At 39.1% G+C, this 17,075-nt stretch overlaps 1 protein-coding gene across 4 annotated transcripts; it reads right to left on the bottom strand.

Moving 5' to 3' along the window:
* Positions 1-6,410: 6,410 nt before the first annotated feature.
* Positions 6,411-12,341, bottom strand: LOC104421907 (protein HESO1-like). Of its 4 annotated transcripts, none has more exons than XM_039308082.1 (9): positions 12,212-12,341; positions 10,967-11,114; positions 10,389-10,547; positions 9,251-9,423; positions 9,069-9,164; positions 8,632-8,701; positions 7,765-7,895; positions 7,416-7,526; positions 6,411-7,285 (listed from the first exon to the last, which is right to left on the bottom strand). In XM_039308082.1, the coding sequence occupies exons 2-9, from the start codon at positions 11,103-11,105 to the stop codon at positions 6,944-6,946; spliced, it is 1,221 nt and encodes a 406-aa protein (XP_039164016.1). In that variant the 5' UTR covers positions 11,106-11,114; positions 12,212-12,341; the 3' UTR covers positions 6,411-6,943. The 4 variants fall into 4 exon arrangements, with proteins under 4 accessions (XP_039164016.1, XP_039164017.1, XP_039164018.1 ...); XM_039308083.1 differs by having other exon boundaries at positions 12,107-12,229; XM_039308084.1 differs by lacking the exon at positions 12,212-12,341 and adding an exon at positions 12,031-12,049.
* Between the last annotated feature and the right edge of the window lie 4,734 nt (positions 12,342-17,075).

Raw genomic sequence — 17,075 nt, forward strand, 5'->3', positions numbered from 1 at the left:
TAGCTCGTCCATCCTCAGAGAAGAGATCGGCAACTAAAGCCTACCTAGAGAGACCAAAGCTATAGATGTGGGGATTCGTGAAATATAAATTCAAAGGACCTTTGTGATGCCAATTATCGAACTAGAGCGACACTGATAAGCCATCGCCTAACCTCCAGTGGAAGCGAAGCCGGCAATCTATCCTGAGTTGTAGAATTTTTTTCCACACCCAAGAGCAGCAAATTGGCTTTTTAACTACCCAGAAGTTCTTGGTTTTTAAGAAGGTCAAGTGGACCCACTTACACCATAACGACTCCTTATCTGAAAATAAATTCCAGATATGTTTGAGTATAGCCGCCTTATTGCACTCATGCAATCTCCGGATACCAAGACCTCCTTCCACTTTAGGAAGACAAACATCTTCCTAGGAAACTTTGGCACCTCCCTGCCCAACTCAGGTCCCTTCCAAAGGAATCGTTTGAGAATACGCTCTATCTGGTCCAGTACAGTTGCAGGAAGAATAAAGACGCTTTGCCCAAAAAGCCTGAATGGCATGAAGGACTGACTTGATTAGCTGAAGTCAGCCAACAAAAGAAAGAAATCGATGAGTCCAAGACTGTACCCTGGAGGTGATGCGCCTCACAAGCTCAACACAATTTGCCTTCCGGATTCTCGATGTGATGATTGGAACCCCGAGATACCGAACTAGAAGGTTACCCTCAACAAAGCCAAGCTCAGGAGGATTTGATTTCTTAAAGTCGGCAGGCCTCCCGAGAGGAACACCTCATTTTTCCTTGGGTTTGGGAGAAGTCCGCTCCAAGAAGAAAACATATGGAGACCATCCCTGAGAAGCTTCACGGATGGCAGGTGGACCTCGCAAAATAGGAAGACATCATCCACGAAGAACAAGTGCGAGAGGCAAGTAGACCTACATTCTAGTAGAATCTGAAATCCGGTTGTACTGAGCACCTCCTAAGAATCCCATAGAGCACCTCCATAACCAACATGAATAAGTAAGGAGAGATGGGGTCTCCTTGACATAAGCCTCGCCCACTAGGGAAGAAACCATGTAACTCCCCCATTCAACGCGATAGAAAACCGAGGAGTCCTCACACAAGTCATGATGAGGTGAACCAATCGATCAGGAAATCGAAAAGCAAGTAGTACACTCTCGAGAAACCGCTAGTCCACGGTATAAGGTTTGACATGGAACCCAGAGAAAAGTTCCTGCGCCAAGAGAATATTATCCCTGATTCGTTGTCCCTTGACGAGGCACTCTGAGACAGATTGACAAGGTCTTTTAGCACAACTGCAACCTTATTCGCCAACACTTTGGTAATAATCTTGTAGATCGTGTTGCAACAAGCAATAAGCCTGTAGTCGTCAATGGTAGTTGCATTGGAAACTTTCGGAACCATGACCAAAATGGTGTTATTGATTTCCCTGAGAAGCCTCCTTGAGGTGAAAAAGTCCTTCACGGCTTCCTTGACCAGCTGACCCATCGTATCCCAATTCTCCTTGAAGAACTCAACCGTGAAGCCATCCGGACCTGGTGCCTTACCCTTGGCAAGGGAAAAAAGAGTATCTCGAATCTCAAGATCAGCCACAAGGCGAGCAAGAAAGGTAATATGGTCTTCATTCAACTGAGAGTGGATAACCTCCCGAATCTCCGATACCTGAGGGGTGTCCATCTCCATCCTTGGCAAAAGGAGATCACAAAAATGCTCCACAAAATGTTGTTGGACCAGTAGAGACTCAGTGATTTGGTTACCTGAGGAGTCTACCACAAAGAGAATTATGTTTCTTAGTTGTCTTTTACTGACATACTAGTGAAAGACCTTTGTGTTCCGATCACCTTCCTTGAGCCATCTTATACGAGCTTTCTACCTAAAGAATGACTCTTCCTGAGACCTAAGCTCCACTAAAGTACGCCGCTGAACCCTCTCCAAGTCCGCAAGGACCATGCTGGTGGGGTCATTGAGGAGGCCCACTTGAGTTTGCTTTAAGGCTTCCCTCGCTTCAGAATTCCTTTCGGAGATGTTGGCAAATGAATCTTTATTTAACTGCTTGAGCTAACCCTTCAAGATCTTTAGTTTATGCACTAGCCTAAACATAGACACTCCATAACCTAGATTCTCCCAAACTTGCTTCATAATTGAGTCGAAGTCCGGGTGTTGCATCCAGAAGTTGAAGAACTTGAATGGTCTTTTCTGAAGGATCGGGTTCTCCACCTTAACCACCATAGGTGAGTGGTTAGAAATCCCAGGTGCAAGGAAGGACGCTTCTGAAAAGGAAAAAACCTGGCTCCAACAAGGGTTTACTAGGACTCTATCAATCTTCCTCATCATTCGAGAGGGCCCTGAAGAAGTCAACCAAGTGTATTGAAACCCCACATAACGAAGGTCTTCCAACTCCGCCTAATCCAGACACTGTCTAAATTCATCAAAGCACGGCAACCAAAGGTTAGAGCCACCCAGTCTGTCCGAGGGATCCTTTATAGCATTAAAGTCTCCTAAAACAAGTCAAGGCACGTCCTGCAAAGAATAGCTTCTCGCCACCAAATCCTCCCAAAGAGGTCGACGAGTAGAAAAAGAATGCTCGGCATAAATAAAAGAGACATAGTAGGCCACTCCAGTCTCCAACCAGCAAAGCTTCCCAAGAATCATTTGATCCGAGACCAATAAAACTTCAAAGGAAATCACAGTAGAATCCCAACCAACCCAAATCCTACCCCAGTTAGAGTACTCAAAAATAGACCGCTAGCACTAATTCGAAATCAAATTCCCAAAAATGGTATTGAAGATGTTGTGAGGAATTTTAGTTTCAACAACCCCGATCAAAGCCAATCGGTTCGTCAAGACAAAGTTCCTCACTTCTGCTTTCTTAAGAGGGGCACCAAGCCCCCTAATGTTCTAGCAACCTATGTACATATATATATACACAATAAAAGAAGGCAAGAGCATTACCTCATTTTAGAGAAGCTATGCCTAGTAGAAGGCAGGGCTGTTCGGACCATCGAAGGAGGAGGATCTGGGGCAAGATCAAGTAGCTTGTCCTGTATAGTCGAAGGAGGAGGCTCCAGCATCTCAGCAGGCCTCTTATCCTCTACAGATGCCTTCGTTGAAGGGCCAAGGGAGAGGAGATCATCCTCCGAAAAAGAGATGTCTGAGCTCCCTACAACCTCCGGGCGGGGCACCGCAGTGTCTACTGGCACTGAAGTGGTGATAGCTTTAACCAAAGTAGTTGGAACAGTATCGACCTGCTCCGAAATAATCAAAGGCCCCCTAGGGGGCCTACGTGAATATGTACCAAGCAGTCTCTTCTCCATAGCCGTAGTCTTGAGCTTCAAAGACCTCTCTCCTTCGCTCGGACTGACCGAACTGGGTGGAGTCCCCTCCAAAGATTGGTGAGCCTTTTTCTTCTTGCTCTTCACCTACTTCCAGCCCTGCTCCGAGGCTTCAAGAGTCCTGGAAGACTGGTCAAAAGGGCGAACAACGTCCAAAGGAGCAGGAAGAGGCCGAACAGGGGGAGGGGCAGCATCACATTTATTATCCAAAGACCCCACACTTGGAGCATTCAAGGGGCCTCCATTCGTAATCCATAGCAATGAACCTAGTGACCCCATCAACATTCGCTTCAACCGTCGAAACTCTTGGCTGATTAACTTGGATCTCCACGCACACTCTGGCAAAGGAAATCATCCTCGTATCCTCGATTCATTGATCCACATGAAGGGGTTTTCCAATGAAGTTGGCTATAACACTAATCGCCGGTGCGGACCACAGGTTGAGGAGAAGGTTCTTGAGTCTTATCCACACCAGAACGGAAGTTTGCTTAGCCTTCTTCAACTCCATAAGAGGTTTCCATTGTTGTAAAATAGGGGGAATCCGAGCAACAGTGGTCGGTCCCTCCTCTAGGATCTTCCTCCGGAACACCGGGTCCGGGATATGGAAATAGTAGAACCTTGGTCATCGGCCGGCATATCTACTAGCTTTGTCCCTCAAGTATTCTTCAAAGTCTGTTCGGTCATCTGAAAATGAAGCCTTCTCTCAACAAAATAACCTACCAAGAACTCCTTCCATTTGGGATCTGCAGCCTGCAGCACTTCTCTCGTCAAATTTACAACCGCTTTCTCCCCCACAACAACAGCAGGAGGAATATAGGATAGCTTGTAGCCTTTTGCGGCCAACCGCACCACATTGGCCCACGACTAGGCTTGGGGGGGCCTTGAAGAGCTTGCTTGCTTGCTCGGGGCCCTCTTAGTAGGAGCCCGAACTCGACTTCATCCCCAAGATCGGCCTTCCCGAAGAGACCGAGAGATCGGCCCACAGCTCAAGCCATCTCCTGTCAAAGAAGACCCTCCTATGGGTCGGGATTGTTGGCCCGGCTTGCTAGCTTGCCGGTCCACAGACTTGTGAGGAGGGGAGCTCGGCCCCTTCCCCCTACCACCACCTAGCTGAGGTTTCACCAAAGAAGAGGTCATCGAGCCCCGTAGAATCACCAAGCAGTCAACAAAACTCTATATACCAACCAATGTAAGGAGCTCCATACCAGGCCGAGCTACGAAGAGGAGGGACACTCTAGACCACCACAGCTGCCTCAGACCAGAGTCGAGCAAGGCCCGAGCACGAGCAACTCCTGTGAGCCTCGAACCGGAGCTGAGTGGGACTCCAGCAAGCAACGGCCGAACCAGAGCAAAGACGCTTGGGACCTCCATAGCCGTCTCGAGCCAGAGCTGAGAAGGAGCTCCAGCAAGTGACAGTCGAATCAGAGCCGAGTAGGGTAGCGGAGATCTTGTCTTGGGGAAGAAAATGAGCAGATCCACTCAAAGGAAGATGGAGGAAGGTGAGGGGAAGAAAACCCCCAAAAATCGAAGCAAGAGGAAGGTCGAGTCGTCCAGGCCGAGCAGGGAACCAGTCGGCGTGAACAGTGCACAATCGCCTGCCTTGAGAGAGGAGATGAACAGTGAAACGCGAGAAACATATGACCCTTAATAATGTTTATTTTTCCTTCTTTGTTAATACCCAAAGATTTTCAAAAACACTAGCTCGACTAGTCCTTCCAAGTTACTACAAGATACGATTCATATTAGTAGATGTTTTCCTAATTGTTAAAGCCTAATCTCTCATCTTTACTTATGTAAAAAATCATTCATATTCATTAATCGAATTGTTTTATGAGACCAAACATCACAATTTCATTAATTAACCCAACCAAAGATTATTGTAACAAATATATATAGATTCTCTAACAATAATTTATTTGAGTAATAAAATAGCTATGGATTTTCTACACTTGCAAACTATGGGTTTCCTATTATTGAATACACATGAGGAATTTTTTTTTTAAATAATTACAATGTTAAATTAAAGTAAAAATTTGAAGGGAAAGAGGAGAATGACAAAATTCAATCATACAGGATATAATAGAACTTATGGACAATTGGGGAATGTAATTAAAAATTTCATTTGGAAGGTTTCAGAATTGTGAATTATCTTAAAAGGACAAAACTCAATCACTTAAGTAGAAAGCCCCCTTGTAGAATTTCAAAGAGTTGCTTAAAACTTGAAAGTTAATTGGTAATAATTTTTTACTTTACCCATTTATTCATAACGTAAAATTTTATTTTTTAATACTTTCACATTTTTGTTCAATACTAGAACTATTAATTTATTTAATCAAGTCCTTGGATTTGAATTATTTATTATTATTATTATTATTATTATTATTATTATTATTATTATTATTTATCAAAACCCTCTGACCTCTGGCACTGATATCGGTCAATTCGAGCTAATGTGGCTGTCAATCCCTACTAGAATATGTTGTGGAAAGAAAATTTTGCCTCTATGGACAAGCTGCCATGGTAAATTTTTGTCTTGGCAAACAAGCCACTATGGAAAAAGCATCCACTTCATACTTGGCATGGTCGGATGGTCATATCAACTTGAATTAACCGGAATTAATATAAGAGGGACTTGACTAGAAAATTTATGTGAATTGCTAAACTTATTAGAGAAAATACAATTTTTTTTTTTTTTTTTTTTATCAATTCTACTCTATGCCTACTCTACACTCACTCTCGGACTTTGTGTCGTCTCTTTGCGGGCGTGGGAGTCGAAACCCACTCTTAAAACTTATCCACTCTTAAAACTTATTCGTCCCCACCCCATCCCCCCATGAGAATGTGCGGATTTGAACCCCTCACCTCCCCCTTACATGTTGGAAGGGTGGCCACTGGGGCAAATTCCAGTGATTAGAAAATACAAGTTTAAGAAGTTGGTTAAAAATTGAACATCATTTCAGGGAAGAAGTGTAGTATTTGACTTATTTCATACATGTAAAGAGAGAACAGTTCCTTTAAAGAAGGAGAGAATGTCAATGGTCCTTTTCTAAGTGAGATAAACATAACACTCACTCAGGAGTCGAGATCAAACCTAAGCACAGATTTTCTCCATGAAATTGGGTTTAGAGGATTAACTACATATATACATGCAACTAATCTAGTTGTACAATTTGAAATCTTTATGATTTGAGCCCATAAACTCTAAAGAAAACTAGTCATAAACATCAATTTCTTTCAAGGGAACTTAGCAGAACTCATCCTCATTCCTTTTGCTATTCTCCTCAGCTAACCGAAGTAAAATGGATGTAAGAAGCAAACTTCGTCTAGAAAATCATCTCAGCACGCGTAAGTCCACTTCCTGTGCAAAAGCCATGTTTAGAAGACCAAGGTAACGTTAATACTTACAGATGTGCCCAGAATCATGTCATCCCAAATTAAAAGCACAAAGCAATCTGCTAGAGAAAGTACAAAGGTACATTGAAAATTGCAGACACGTCGAACGCAAAGCAACCATTGGATAACGAGCAACTATTTAAATAAACTGTGGCAAGGTACTTCACTTTCATATCTTCCGCATCCAGCTTGGTTCGATAATTTCCTACCAACTCATCTTGATTTTCAGAAGTCGAAGAAAAGGTCAGGGTTTCTGCGCGATTGGCCACGGTGTTGCAGACTCATGTTCTGAAATTGCTGTTGTACTTGTGAGGACGAGGGGGCATTGAATACAATTGAACGGTTCATCCTCATTTGGTTGCCACTGGAACTCCCTGCTCTAGAAGGAGTCCTCCCAAGAGCTTTCAAGACGCGCGGCCTGGCCAGTCCAGGAAGCAAAGAATCCTCGGTTTGATAGGTTGATGAAACTCTTCGATATGATGTCTCGAATGCTTCAGATATCTTCATCATTAGGCTTGCTTTAACAGTCCTTGCAGCATTCTCCGATCGCTCAAATGGGTCCTCAATCTAACCAATCAGCAGAAGACAAAAAAAAAAAGAAAAAAAGAAATGATGAATAAGAAGTGATAGTAATAGCTATTGGTGTTACTTTTCCGTTTTTCCTTTCACAAAGAAACAGTGAAAAAATGGTAATTACAAAGATCGCATTAGTCTGAAGTAACCATCTCGTATTGCTCCTTAGTGCTTCCCACTTTCCTGTGTAGGGGCAAATTCCTAGATCTCTAGCCTTCCGGCCTATGTCCGAAAACTGCCAAAAAAAGCTTAAGATGAGGCATGATGCACATCAAAGTTTCCATGTAATATTCAAATTATATCACAAGAACTAACATCATATCAGCCATTGGTAAAAAGCCAAAAACATTAGAAAAACATGATTCTGAAGAATGAAGAAGTAATTTAGGCAGAGCAAATATCAATTCTAAGTAATATTTGTTATCTTCTAAACTGTATAGAGTTTCAAAGGGAATAATCTTCAAAAATATTACCTTAGAAAAGAAGGAAACTAAAAGCTCAGACAAGGAGCTTTGGTTAACCAGCCTGTATCTGTTGGATTTCCACCTGGCTATGTTAGCAGTGCAAGTTTCTGTAATTCTCTGGACTACATCAGCTCTTACACCTGCCAACCAAGTTAGCCACAGAATCATCTCATAGTTGGCATACGAGTCCTCCAACTACAGCAAACAATGGTTTAACCAAAACCACAGCAACCTTTGAAATGGGTATACAAACGTTTTATCTTGTTAACATTTTTGTTATTTGAGGCTACAGGAGAGTAATATAATCAAGAGGAGAAGTGTTATGATTTGAAATAAAGGATGTTTGGGGTTATGAAAGTACTCATGAAAAGGGGAAACTGCGAGTTGCCTTCAGACTATGGAGGACTGGCATTTTGGATCCCTGCGCTTCAAAATGTAACTTTTGACTAAATACCCTAACATATATTTTGACTTAAACATCATGTCAGCATATTTCGTTAACTTTTAACTCATTTTATGAGCATAGACGTGACAAATGAAGAGTTCATAGTCCAGATAAAGATGGAAGGTCTCAGGGTTCAAATAACTTCCATTTTGTTCTTTTTTAAAAATATAAATAGCTACATATGCTGACCTGAAGTTCTTATAGAAACAGTTTGAGAGCTCATAAGTAATATGCCTCTTCTGTAAATTGAGAGAGGCGTTTTCCCATAATGATATAACAAAACCCCCTAGGACAATTGTCTGGGAGAGAAGAAAAAGTAAAAAAATTAGACACCTTTGGATATTGCGAACCATAATGAAACAACAGCAGTCAGCTAGGATAAATTGTGTTGTAGTGGGAAAGTTACACATGCTTTCAATGACAAAAAGTACCTTCGAGATCGCTAGTTATATCTCCCAGATATATATCCTTTAGAGGAGGTAAAATTGCAGGCACACAAGTCTGCAAGAAACCATTGATTCAGGTTATCAAAACAAATTCGAACGAACCAGTGGTAAAAATAGTTCATGAATCCAAAAGAACAGAGTATCCTGATAAATCAAAAGTAACTGAACTAAAGATATTGGTTCCACTTCTCTGGGAAAAGAATGTAAACGAATTATTTACATTAATCAACAACAACAAAAATATAGTACAATCCTCTAATCTATCTCCTTTTCAGTAAGAAGTTTCTAAATAAGAGCAAAGACTTGAGATGGTGCGACAGACTCGGGGACAACGATGTCCATGCTTTATATAGTGCACTCACAAGAGCTATTAGGAATTAACAAGTAATCCATTAAATAAGTTATTTTATTACAAAGCTTACCTGAAAATGAAAAATGACCAGTAAAGTGAGACTATATGAGTTGAAGCTCCCAGACTTTGAATTGTTGATTTCCTGAGCCTTGGCCCATTCTTTAACCTATCAAAAGAATGGTGTCACATAATAAGATAGGATTAACAGTGCTTTGGGTAAACAATGTAGATCCAGAATTATTTAGAACAGACCAATAAGACCATATCGCCAAAGCGTTCGTCTATGCCTTTAATCCATAAGAAGAGCTTGGACTTCATCTGGCCTGACAGATTGTCAATTGAAACATCACAGGAAATGCTTCTGCTCTCAAACTTCACTATTGGAACTCTAGCAGTGGAGATGAATTGGAGCCTTTGATATCGACCTGCCAAACATTGTTTTATGATGTCTAATGAGTATCAAAATCTCTCCTAGTTACAACATCTCAAACCGATTCAAGAAGCAGAAACTCACTATGCCTTTTGTTTCTGGAAACAAATTGCATCACAAGACATCATCTAAAAATTGCTAATGTAAATCCTACATCTCCCTTACAGTCAGAAGAAGAGTGACTTGAAAGTTGAAGTCAATAAGCATACTAGCCATCGGGATGAAGTATAAACTGGATTACTAGATATTTGGCTGTCGGAGATGTTTTATCTTGTTGAAATGTCACCTAGCATATGAAGCTGCTGGATTCTTGTATGAAGCTAATACAAATAGGTGGTAAATGAATCACACGTCATGTTTACATGAATGGCCAGGCAAGGTTTCAACGTGTAAGATGCATTAGAGAGAAGGACAAGAAGCACAAGAAGCACAAGAGTGAGCATACAGCAATGCACAGAAGTGACACAGAGAAACTAGTACAAAGCCAGAAAACTTGGTGTAAGACTGGAAAAGCTGCAAAAGCCAATTTACAGAAGGTGCATATTAGCAATATGCCCCTAAAAGTTATTATTTAAAGTGCAAAAACTGTTGATGTTGATGCATTGGAACATCTCGTTCACCACAGACACTCTAAATACAAAGGCAACTTTCACATTTCACCATATAGAACGGAGAAGAAATCAATGAGATATCAAGTGTCATTATTAATTCCCAGAACTTTGACTCTCTAAATACAAAGGCCAATCGCAAATTCTTAGATTCGAGTTTCTCATATATTACACATCAGTGTTCACCATTTGAACTAATAAGTCTGATTTTGCTGGTAAATATTTTCTTGTAAAATTGAAGTCCTTGCAGTCGCCTTTGCAAGTAATTGACAAATGGGAAAACTTAAAAGCACAAGCTCAAGAAATAAGACAACGACAAACTTTCTGAAAGTATATATGTGCATAATATTACCTATTAGTTTCAACTGCAGAAATGACAACATGAGCTTTTTCCGTTCTCTTGCAGTAGAGGAGATGTACAAACCGTTGGGTAACTCAATGGAGATATCCAAGTCCCCCCATTTTGTGAAAAGACCAGAGACAAACGATCCAAATGGCTCCACAATCGCACCTGTGTAACAATCTCATTAACCTTCAATGACACAAAATTCTGTATTTGTAATACATACAAATTATACTCAGTTCTCATTGCACTATCAAGTAAGATTTTTTTTGTTTTTTCAGTGCACAATTACAACGTTATATTTCAAAACCAAGCTAAAGGGAATGTGAATACACCCTACATACGTAACTATAGTAGAACTTCAAAGTAAGTGCAAGCCTCCAGAGATGGGTCACACTGTAATAATAAAGATTTTAACACTGCTAAATAGAAAGGGAAAACCTTGGGAGAACTTAAGCTCTAAGATACATTTGAATTGTTTAATCCACAGAACAAGCATGCACATAGTGCAGAATTTCCTGCAAGAGGACACGAGCTATAACCAACTTCACAAAACACACCTACCCACAAACTTGAAGCAAAAATACCTCGAAAAATATCCATAGATCGAACAACAGTCTGCAGCTCGGCAATAATTTGGTTTCGAGCTATCTGGTCCTCCCGTGACGGTTTAATTGCAGAAAGGATATCATCCAGTGTTTGCTCCAATACTCTGCTGGCACTCATCTTTTAGCACTGCCGATCAGTAGTAACAAAGAAATTTGAACATTTGGAGGGAGTCGTGGATGGGCCAGAGAACTACTTGAAGAAATGAAATAACACATGTACCCTGTGCCTATCTTTTATCTTCGATACAAGTAAAACTAACGCAATGGCACCGGTTTTTTAGATCATTCCATCTAAACAGAGCTCAAAGCTGCTGGATTGATGGCTATCGCAATTAGTCCATAACAGAGAGCGGCAAATCAATAATATCAATAGGCACTCATCCTAGCAGTATAGTGAATCCATTCTTTCCAAGGAAATTTTTTAATGCAAAAGTGTTTCGTGGAAAACTCCAAAGGAGCCATTGACTACATGAAAAGGAAAGTTTCCTCGAAATTAATTACTGTCCAATATTAATGTACGAAATCCTTCAACTGCAGCGCTTTTATAACTGTAACTTCTAGCATGATGAGCACAAATCCCTTGGGTGCATAATAAATGTGAGGGTGGGAGAGTGGTTCTTGAAAGAGAGGATGTTCTAGAAAGTGGGTATGATGGAGATGATGAGGTGATAAAGGTAATCTATCCATCTGATCACTAAAACAGCCTCCTTTTGCTAGCCAAAATGCAAATTAGCATCAAGAAAAGAGTTATCAAAACTAACCGGCTTTCTTTTTAACTATAAGTAGTTCTTTTGTTATACATGAACAGATAAGAGAATTACGAATCAACTCATCATAGAACCCAAGACAAAAGGAACCAGCAGTTTGCATTTGTCATGTTCATGACATCAAAATAAATCAAATGCGAAAGATAATCAGTACCATAAAAAAAGGGGACACCCCAATCATGTTCTTCAATGGAAACAATCATTACTAACAATGATCGAAGAATTACTCGTGAAATCCTCAAAAAAGCTCGATAATCAAATTGACATCAGACCCACATTCTTTTTTGCTGCGTAGAATCAAAGCGCACTGAGAATAAACGAGTGATCCGCCAAAAACAGCTTAAGCGCTTACAAATACGATCATCTGCACAATATCGGGACGTAGCATTGGCCAAAGTACTGGCCAGAGGACAAAAGATAGACGAAGGAAAGAGAACGACGTCGGTCGCAGCAGTACCTGAGAGAAGCAGGAGAGTGTTTCTCTTCACGTCAAGACGGTAGCGTGACCCTTCCACTTCCTCTGTCTGTCTGAGGAAGACGACCACAGGGGTCAACGAATAGTCTGCTAACGTTGCAGTGGCCAAACCAATCAGAAGTAAGACTTGTGAAGCTACTTTGTTTTTAAAGCAATAAAAAAAGCCAAAGGGGGGACCGCCTAGCTTAGTGAACACGTTTCCTGCCGCCTCTTTTGGGGAGAATTCGCCCCTAGTTTCTCGGTGTTGGGGCAATTCACCCTCAAAGTTTCACTATTTGCAAATTTCCCGCAATCATTTCGAGTTTAGTTGCAATCTCCTCCCCCATCGTCTCCACCGAATTCTCTTTAAAACTTTGGTCACATACTCTCGCTTGATTGATTTCTCTTTAATATGATGGAATAGTGTCACTAGTCTCCAAACTTTGGTTTGATGTATATATATCTAAACTTTTAATTTATTCAACGTGGTTATTGAATTTTACCCTATTATATGTGGTCCATGAACTTTTAGTTTATTTGACGTGATTCTTAAATTTTTGTACATATTTTATTTGGTTCCTAATTATATGAAAATGTTTAATATTGTTCTTCCATTAATTTAAATGTTAGAATAATTTAAGCATTTTTCATATAGTTTAGGAACTAAATATAAATTGAACATGTATTAAAGGTCTAGGGATTATATTGAACTATTTAAAAGTTTATGGATAATATTACACATTAGGCTAAATCCAATGACCTTATTCCACATTAAATCAAAGTTCAAAGGCCATTTATATCATTTTCCCTACTATGAATGGCCGAATCAATTTGGTGAATTTGAAATTGGGAGAAATTAACTGTTCAATATTTTCTTACCCTATACTTTGCTCTTTTCTTACCCGATACTTTGCTCCCACTTTTTAAATAAGACTTTACACCTTGAGTTCAGAGAATCTAGGCTTTAAAACTAATTCATTAATATTATCAAAGAGAGACGGTGCAAAAAGTAGGATTGTAAAACAGAAAGTATGAGTTTCGAATCTAGAAGATAAAAGTGTAACTGAAAGAAAAGTTTAGGACAATCAGGCACGCATACTACTCGCGTGCGAAATTATGATAAAAATAAATAAATAAAATTGATCGGGCACGCTATAAGTGCAGGCATTGCATCTCGTACGTCATGATTCTTTAGTGTCATCGTTGGTTGATGTTGGTGGATCGACCTCCTTATATTTACAGTTTGCTATGGTAGATTGAAAACTAATGTGAAGATCAATGTTAAAGAGACAATCTGAGAAGGAAATTCTCAGATACTCATATCAGGAAAAAAGAAAATGCAGATAGCAATGCAACATGAAAACTACGCATCCTAGTTTAGTCTTCTCTATCAATGCATCAATTTAGCAACATTTTAATCCTTCAGAGAGGGAAATTGTCGATATTTTTTTAACTTCCGTTGGCTTGATATCCTTTGGTGATTTGGCGATCTTTCTGGTTGGGTTTCTAAAGGCTCATTTCGTCTAGTTTACACATCCGTAAACAAGTTTCTAATTGATGAAAGATAAATTTGAGCAAGATCGGCATCGGCAAGTGACAGATGCTGAAGGTCTAGTACTCTTTTCCAGGTAATGTTTTCCATATGAAAATATGTAAACCTTCTTTGAAGAACTACGATGTTTGGACAAGGGCGTTTGGGCCAGCGGCTTAAAAAAGTTGAGATAAAAAAAACTCCAAGCGGCTTCAAAGTCGTGAGATGAAAACTCCAGGCAACATCCAAAGTCTTTGAGATGAAAATTTCCAGGTTGCTTCCAAGTCCTGACATGAGAAGCGCCGGGCTGCATCCGAGTCCCACGATGAGAATCTCCAGGGAATCCTCTTTTACCTTTTTTAAAGCGATGAGAAACTCGTCTCTTATCCATCACTGGAATCCTGCCGTGAGGAGCCGTAGGTGCTTCAAGAGGCTAGCTTGCGTTTACGTCTTAATAAAATAAAAATAATAAATATATCATCATTATCACTCCATTTGTATTCACATCTTTTGTAGGGTCTATCGAACGAATTTGTGTCAATTATCTTTGAAAGATACCTTTTTGAGCTCTCCTTCAAAAATAAATAGCTGTTGACATCAACTTTCGGCTTGTAAACTTATCATTCATTTTATAAGATAATCAAGGATCAAATTTGATCCCCAAAAATTATCGATATTACATTTGCAATCTTTACCGCATCATTCTGCATGTAGGTTGTCAAGGCATTTTGGTTTAGGATTAGTACATTTGCATCAAGCAAAGGCAGTGTCGGATGAGACAGTGGCACGGTTATTGATCTAATGGGGCGATCTAGCATGCAAGGCGCGCTTAAATTGAAGTTTCCGACTTTCTTGGAGCTGTAGGACAATGAGATTAGACATTACTCCAAGAACATGGGAACTCCATAATATGGGAGCTTGTCCAAATTCCAAGATAATAGGAACCGGTCTTAATCTTAACTCACGCACTCCTATCTCTCACACGCGACAGGAATTTAATTCATGACCACTTATGGATATTGAGAAGAACACACATATATCATGAGCCAGTTAATCTAACATTCCTTTTTTTCTTAGGGGAGTCTATATATATAGAGCCCTTATATAGCCCCTCCCCTCATTGGCATCATATAAAAAATAATAGAAATTTTAAGTTTCTCTTTAAGAGTTTCTCTCTACAATTTTTGTGATTATGAGAAAGGTTCACTTGGAAATAAATATCTAATACCGTACAAGTAAGAATTTTTGGGAGTATGATGAGAAAGACTGGTTTAAGAAGAAAACCTAGATGTATGAAATTAAATCATAACTTTGAATGGGTCAATCCGAATTTTGTCAATTGAAGCTTAATTGCTTGACTTTCTTATGCTTGAAAAAAATAAATTCTTTAAATTGAGAAATTCTTATGTAAATTTTCTAAAATCGATTTCGGATTTGGACTTATCTTAAGAAAATGAGTGAAGAACAACCATCTGTTCCCAATTCATGAAAAGTCAATTTTGGTACCCCAATTAGGATTCAAAATAGCAATTTGTATTTTGGCTTAGCAATTCACGAAACTGAATGCACAAGCGGATTTAAAATAGTTCTTAAACCAAATGTCAAAAAAAGAACTACACTTAATTATGACCATGATAAAAGTAACTTGATTTTTGGCCGATTTAGAACCTTACATCAAAAAAAATTTGGAAAACAAATTTTTTTTTAATCAATTTTTGTGATATTTTCGACACCAAAGTCAAATTGGCATTAAAAGAAATGTATTTGAGAGTTTTTTTTATCTTTTTTTTTTTTTTTTTTTGTTAAAGGCTTGACCAAAAGTCGACCTTTCGGTGGACTTTTGATTTCTTGGACAAATCTTTGAATTTTTAAAAATTGATTTGATAAAAGTGAAATTAAAATTACATGGCATATTTTGGATAAAAAACCAATTTTTAACTTAGGGTTGACTTTTAGTTAAAAGATTGACTGTAAAGTCAATCCAAAAGTCAACCATTTGATTTTTCGATTTTTTTTAAATGACTCGAAAATTACTTAATAGTGACAATGCAATAGAAAGAAATGAAAAATAATACTTTTTGGCCAAGAAATAGGCTTTGTCGTGATCAGAAAGTCAAATCTTGATTTTCTTTCTTTTTTCGACGCGTTGACTAAAAATTAGGTGTTAACAAGAGATAGTGGCCGCCTCCATAATCAACCCACTAAATCCGCTACTAAGGCTCCTACAAGACCAGTGTTCACACGGACTTGCGTTTGATGAAGAACTCCAACTCACGAGGCACCCAAATCGTGATCTGCATTGACTAGACGGAGGATAACAGAGTGAAACGTGAAGAGGGAGTGAAGAAGAACACGGGGCAATGACACAAAAAAAAAGGAGAGATAAAAGGACATTGTTTTGGGTAAGATAATATCCAAAACAATGTTGTTTTGCTGAGTTGGACAATTTTCCTTGCCCTACTTGCCACATGGGAGAGAGAAATGATTAAAATGAGCGACATCAACATTTTTCATTGGTCTAAATTCATGATGTTAACAAAAAGACTCGATTGAACCAACTTGACAAGTTTTAAGACTTGATTACACTTTTTACAAGTTTTAAGACTCGATTGCACTTTTGTGACAGGTTTTAGGATTTTTTATAAACATATCCCTTAAAAATTTAAATGTGGAACCCTTGATTTTGCTTAAAAGTTGGAGAAGAAAGAGAAGTGAATGAAACATGGGACTCTCATTCTTTTCAAGAATGAATTGAAGCTTTCTTTTTAAACTAGAGTCTTTGTAGTGACTCATTCAAAGAAAGGGGGATGTATCCAGTGATTATACAAATTAAAAAGAGGCAAGATTGATTAACCATGGGTTGAAATAATGATGACTTTCAGTTAAAAACATGTGAAAAAAAATAGAGGTGATGTGAATAAATTAAAAGGTCACAAATGGCTTAATCATATTGTTCCAAAGTAGATATTTTGATAAGTTGTCAAGATATCCAGTAAATAAGTACATAAATAAGAAGATCAGTATCTGTTTTAAACATTGGTAAGTCAAAAAATATTTTAAATCCACTAAAACGCTCAACAAAAATTACTGAATGCTAGAGAGGATTCAACTTAGTAAGTCTCCAACCTACCACTCATCTGTTATGTAAACTTGAAACGTATTAGTCTTTGTGAGAAACCAATGCGGTGATACATGTTTCATCACCACCCTAAATAATTGATCCATGAGTAAATATTCAGTAATTCAATCCTAATGAATCACTTATGGAAAACTACGGTTGCAGAAAATACAATTCAAGCCTTCCTCTACTTCCACGTTAAAATCTAACTAGAATTT

This window comes from Eucalyptus grandis, chromosome 3 (assembly GCF_016545825.1).
Source record: "Eucalyptus grandis isolate ANBG69807.140 chromosome 3, ASM1654582v1, whole genome shotgun sequence".
Lineage (NCBI taxonomy): Eukaryota > Viridiplantae > Streptophyta > Magnoliopsida > Myrtales > Myrtaceae > Eucalyptus > Eucalyptus grandis.

Excerpts from the sequence above, each read along its gene's own strand:
- LOC104421907 (XM_039308082.1), bottom strand. The coding sequence starts at position 11,105 with ATGAGTGCCAGCAGAGTATTGGAGCAAACACTGGATGATATCCTTTCT. Across the intron at positions 9,165-9,250 it reads TTGGCGATATGGTCTTATTG|GTTAAAGAATGGGCCAAGGC; the intron begins GTCTGTTCTAAA and ends TTCTTTTGATAG. Across the intron at positions 7,286-7,415 it reads TTCAGACTAATGCGATCTTT|ATTGAGGACCCATTTGAGCG; the intron begins GTAATTACCATT and ends CTGATTGGTTAG.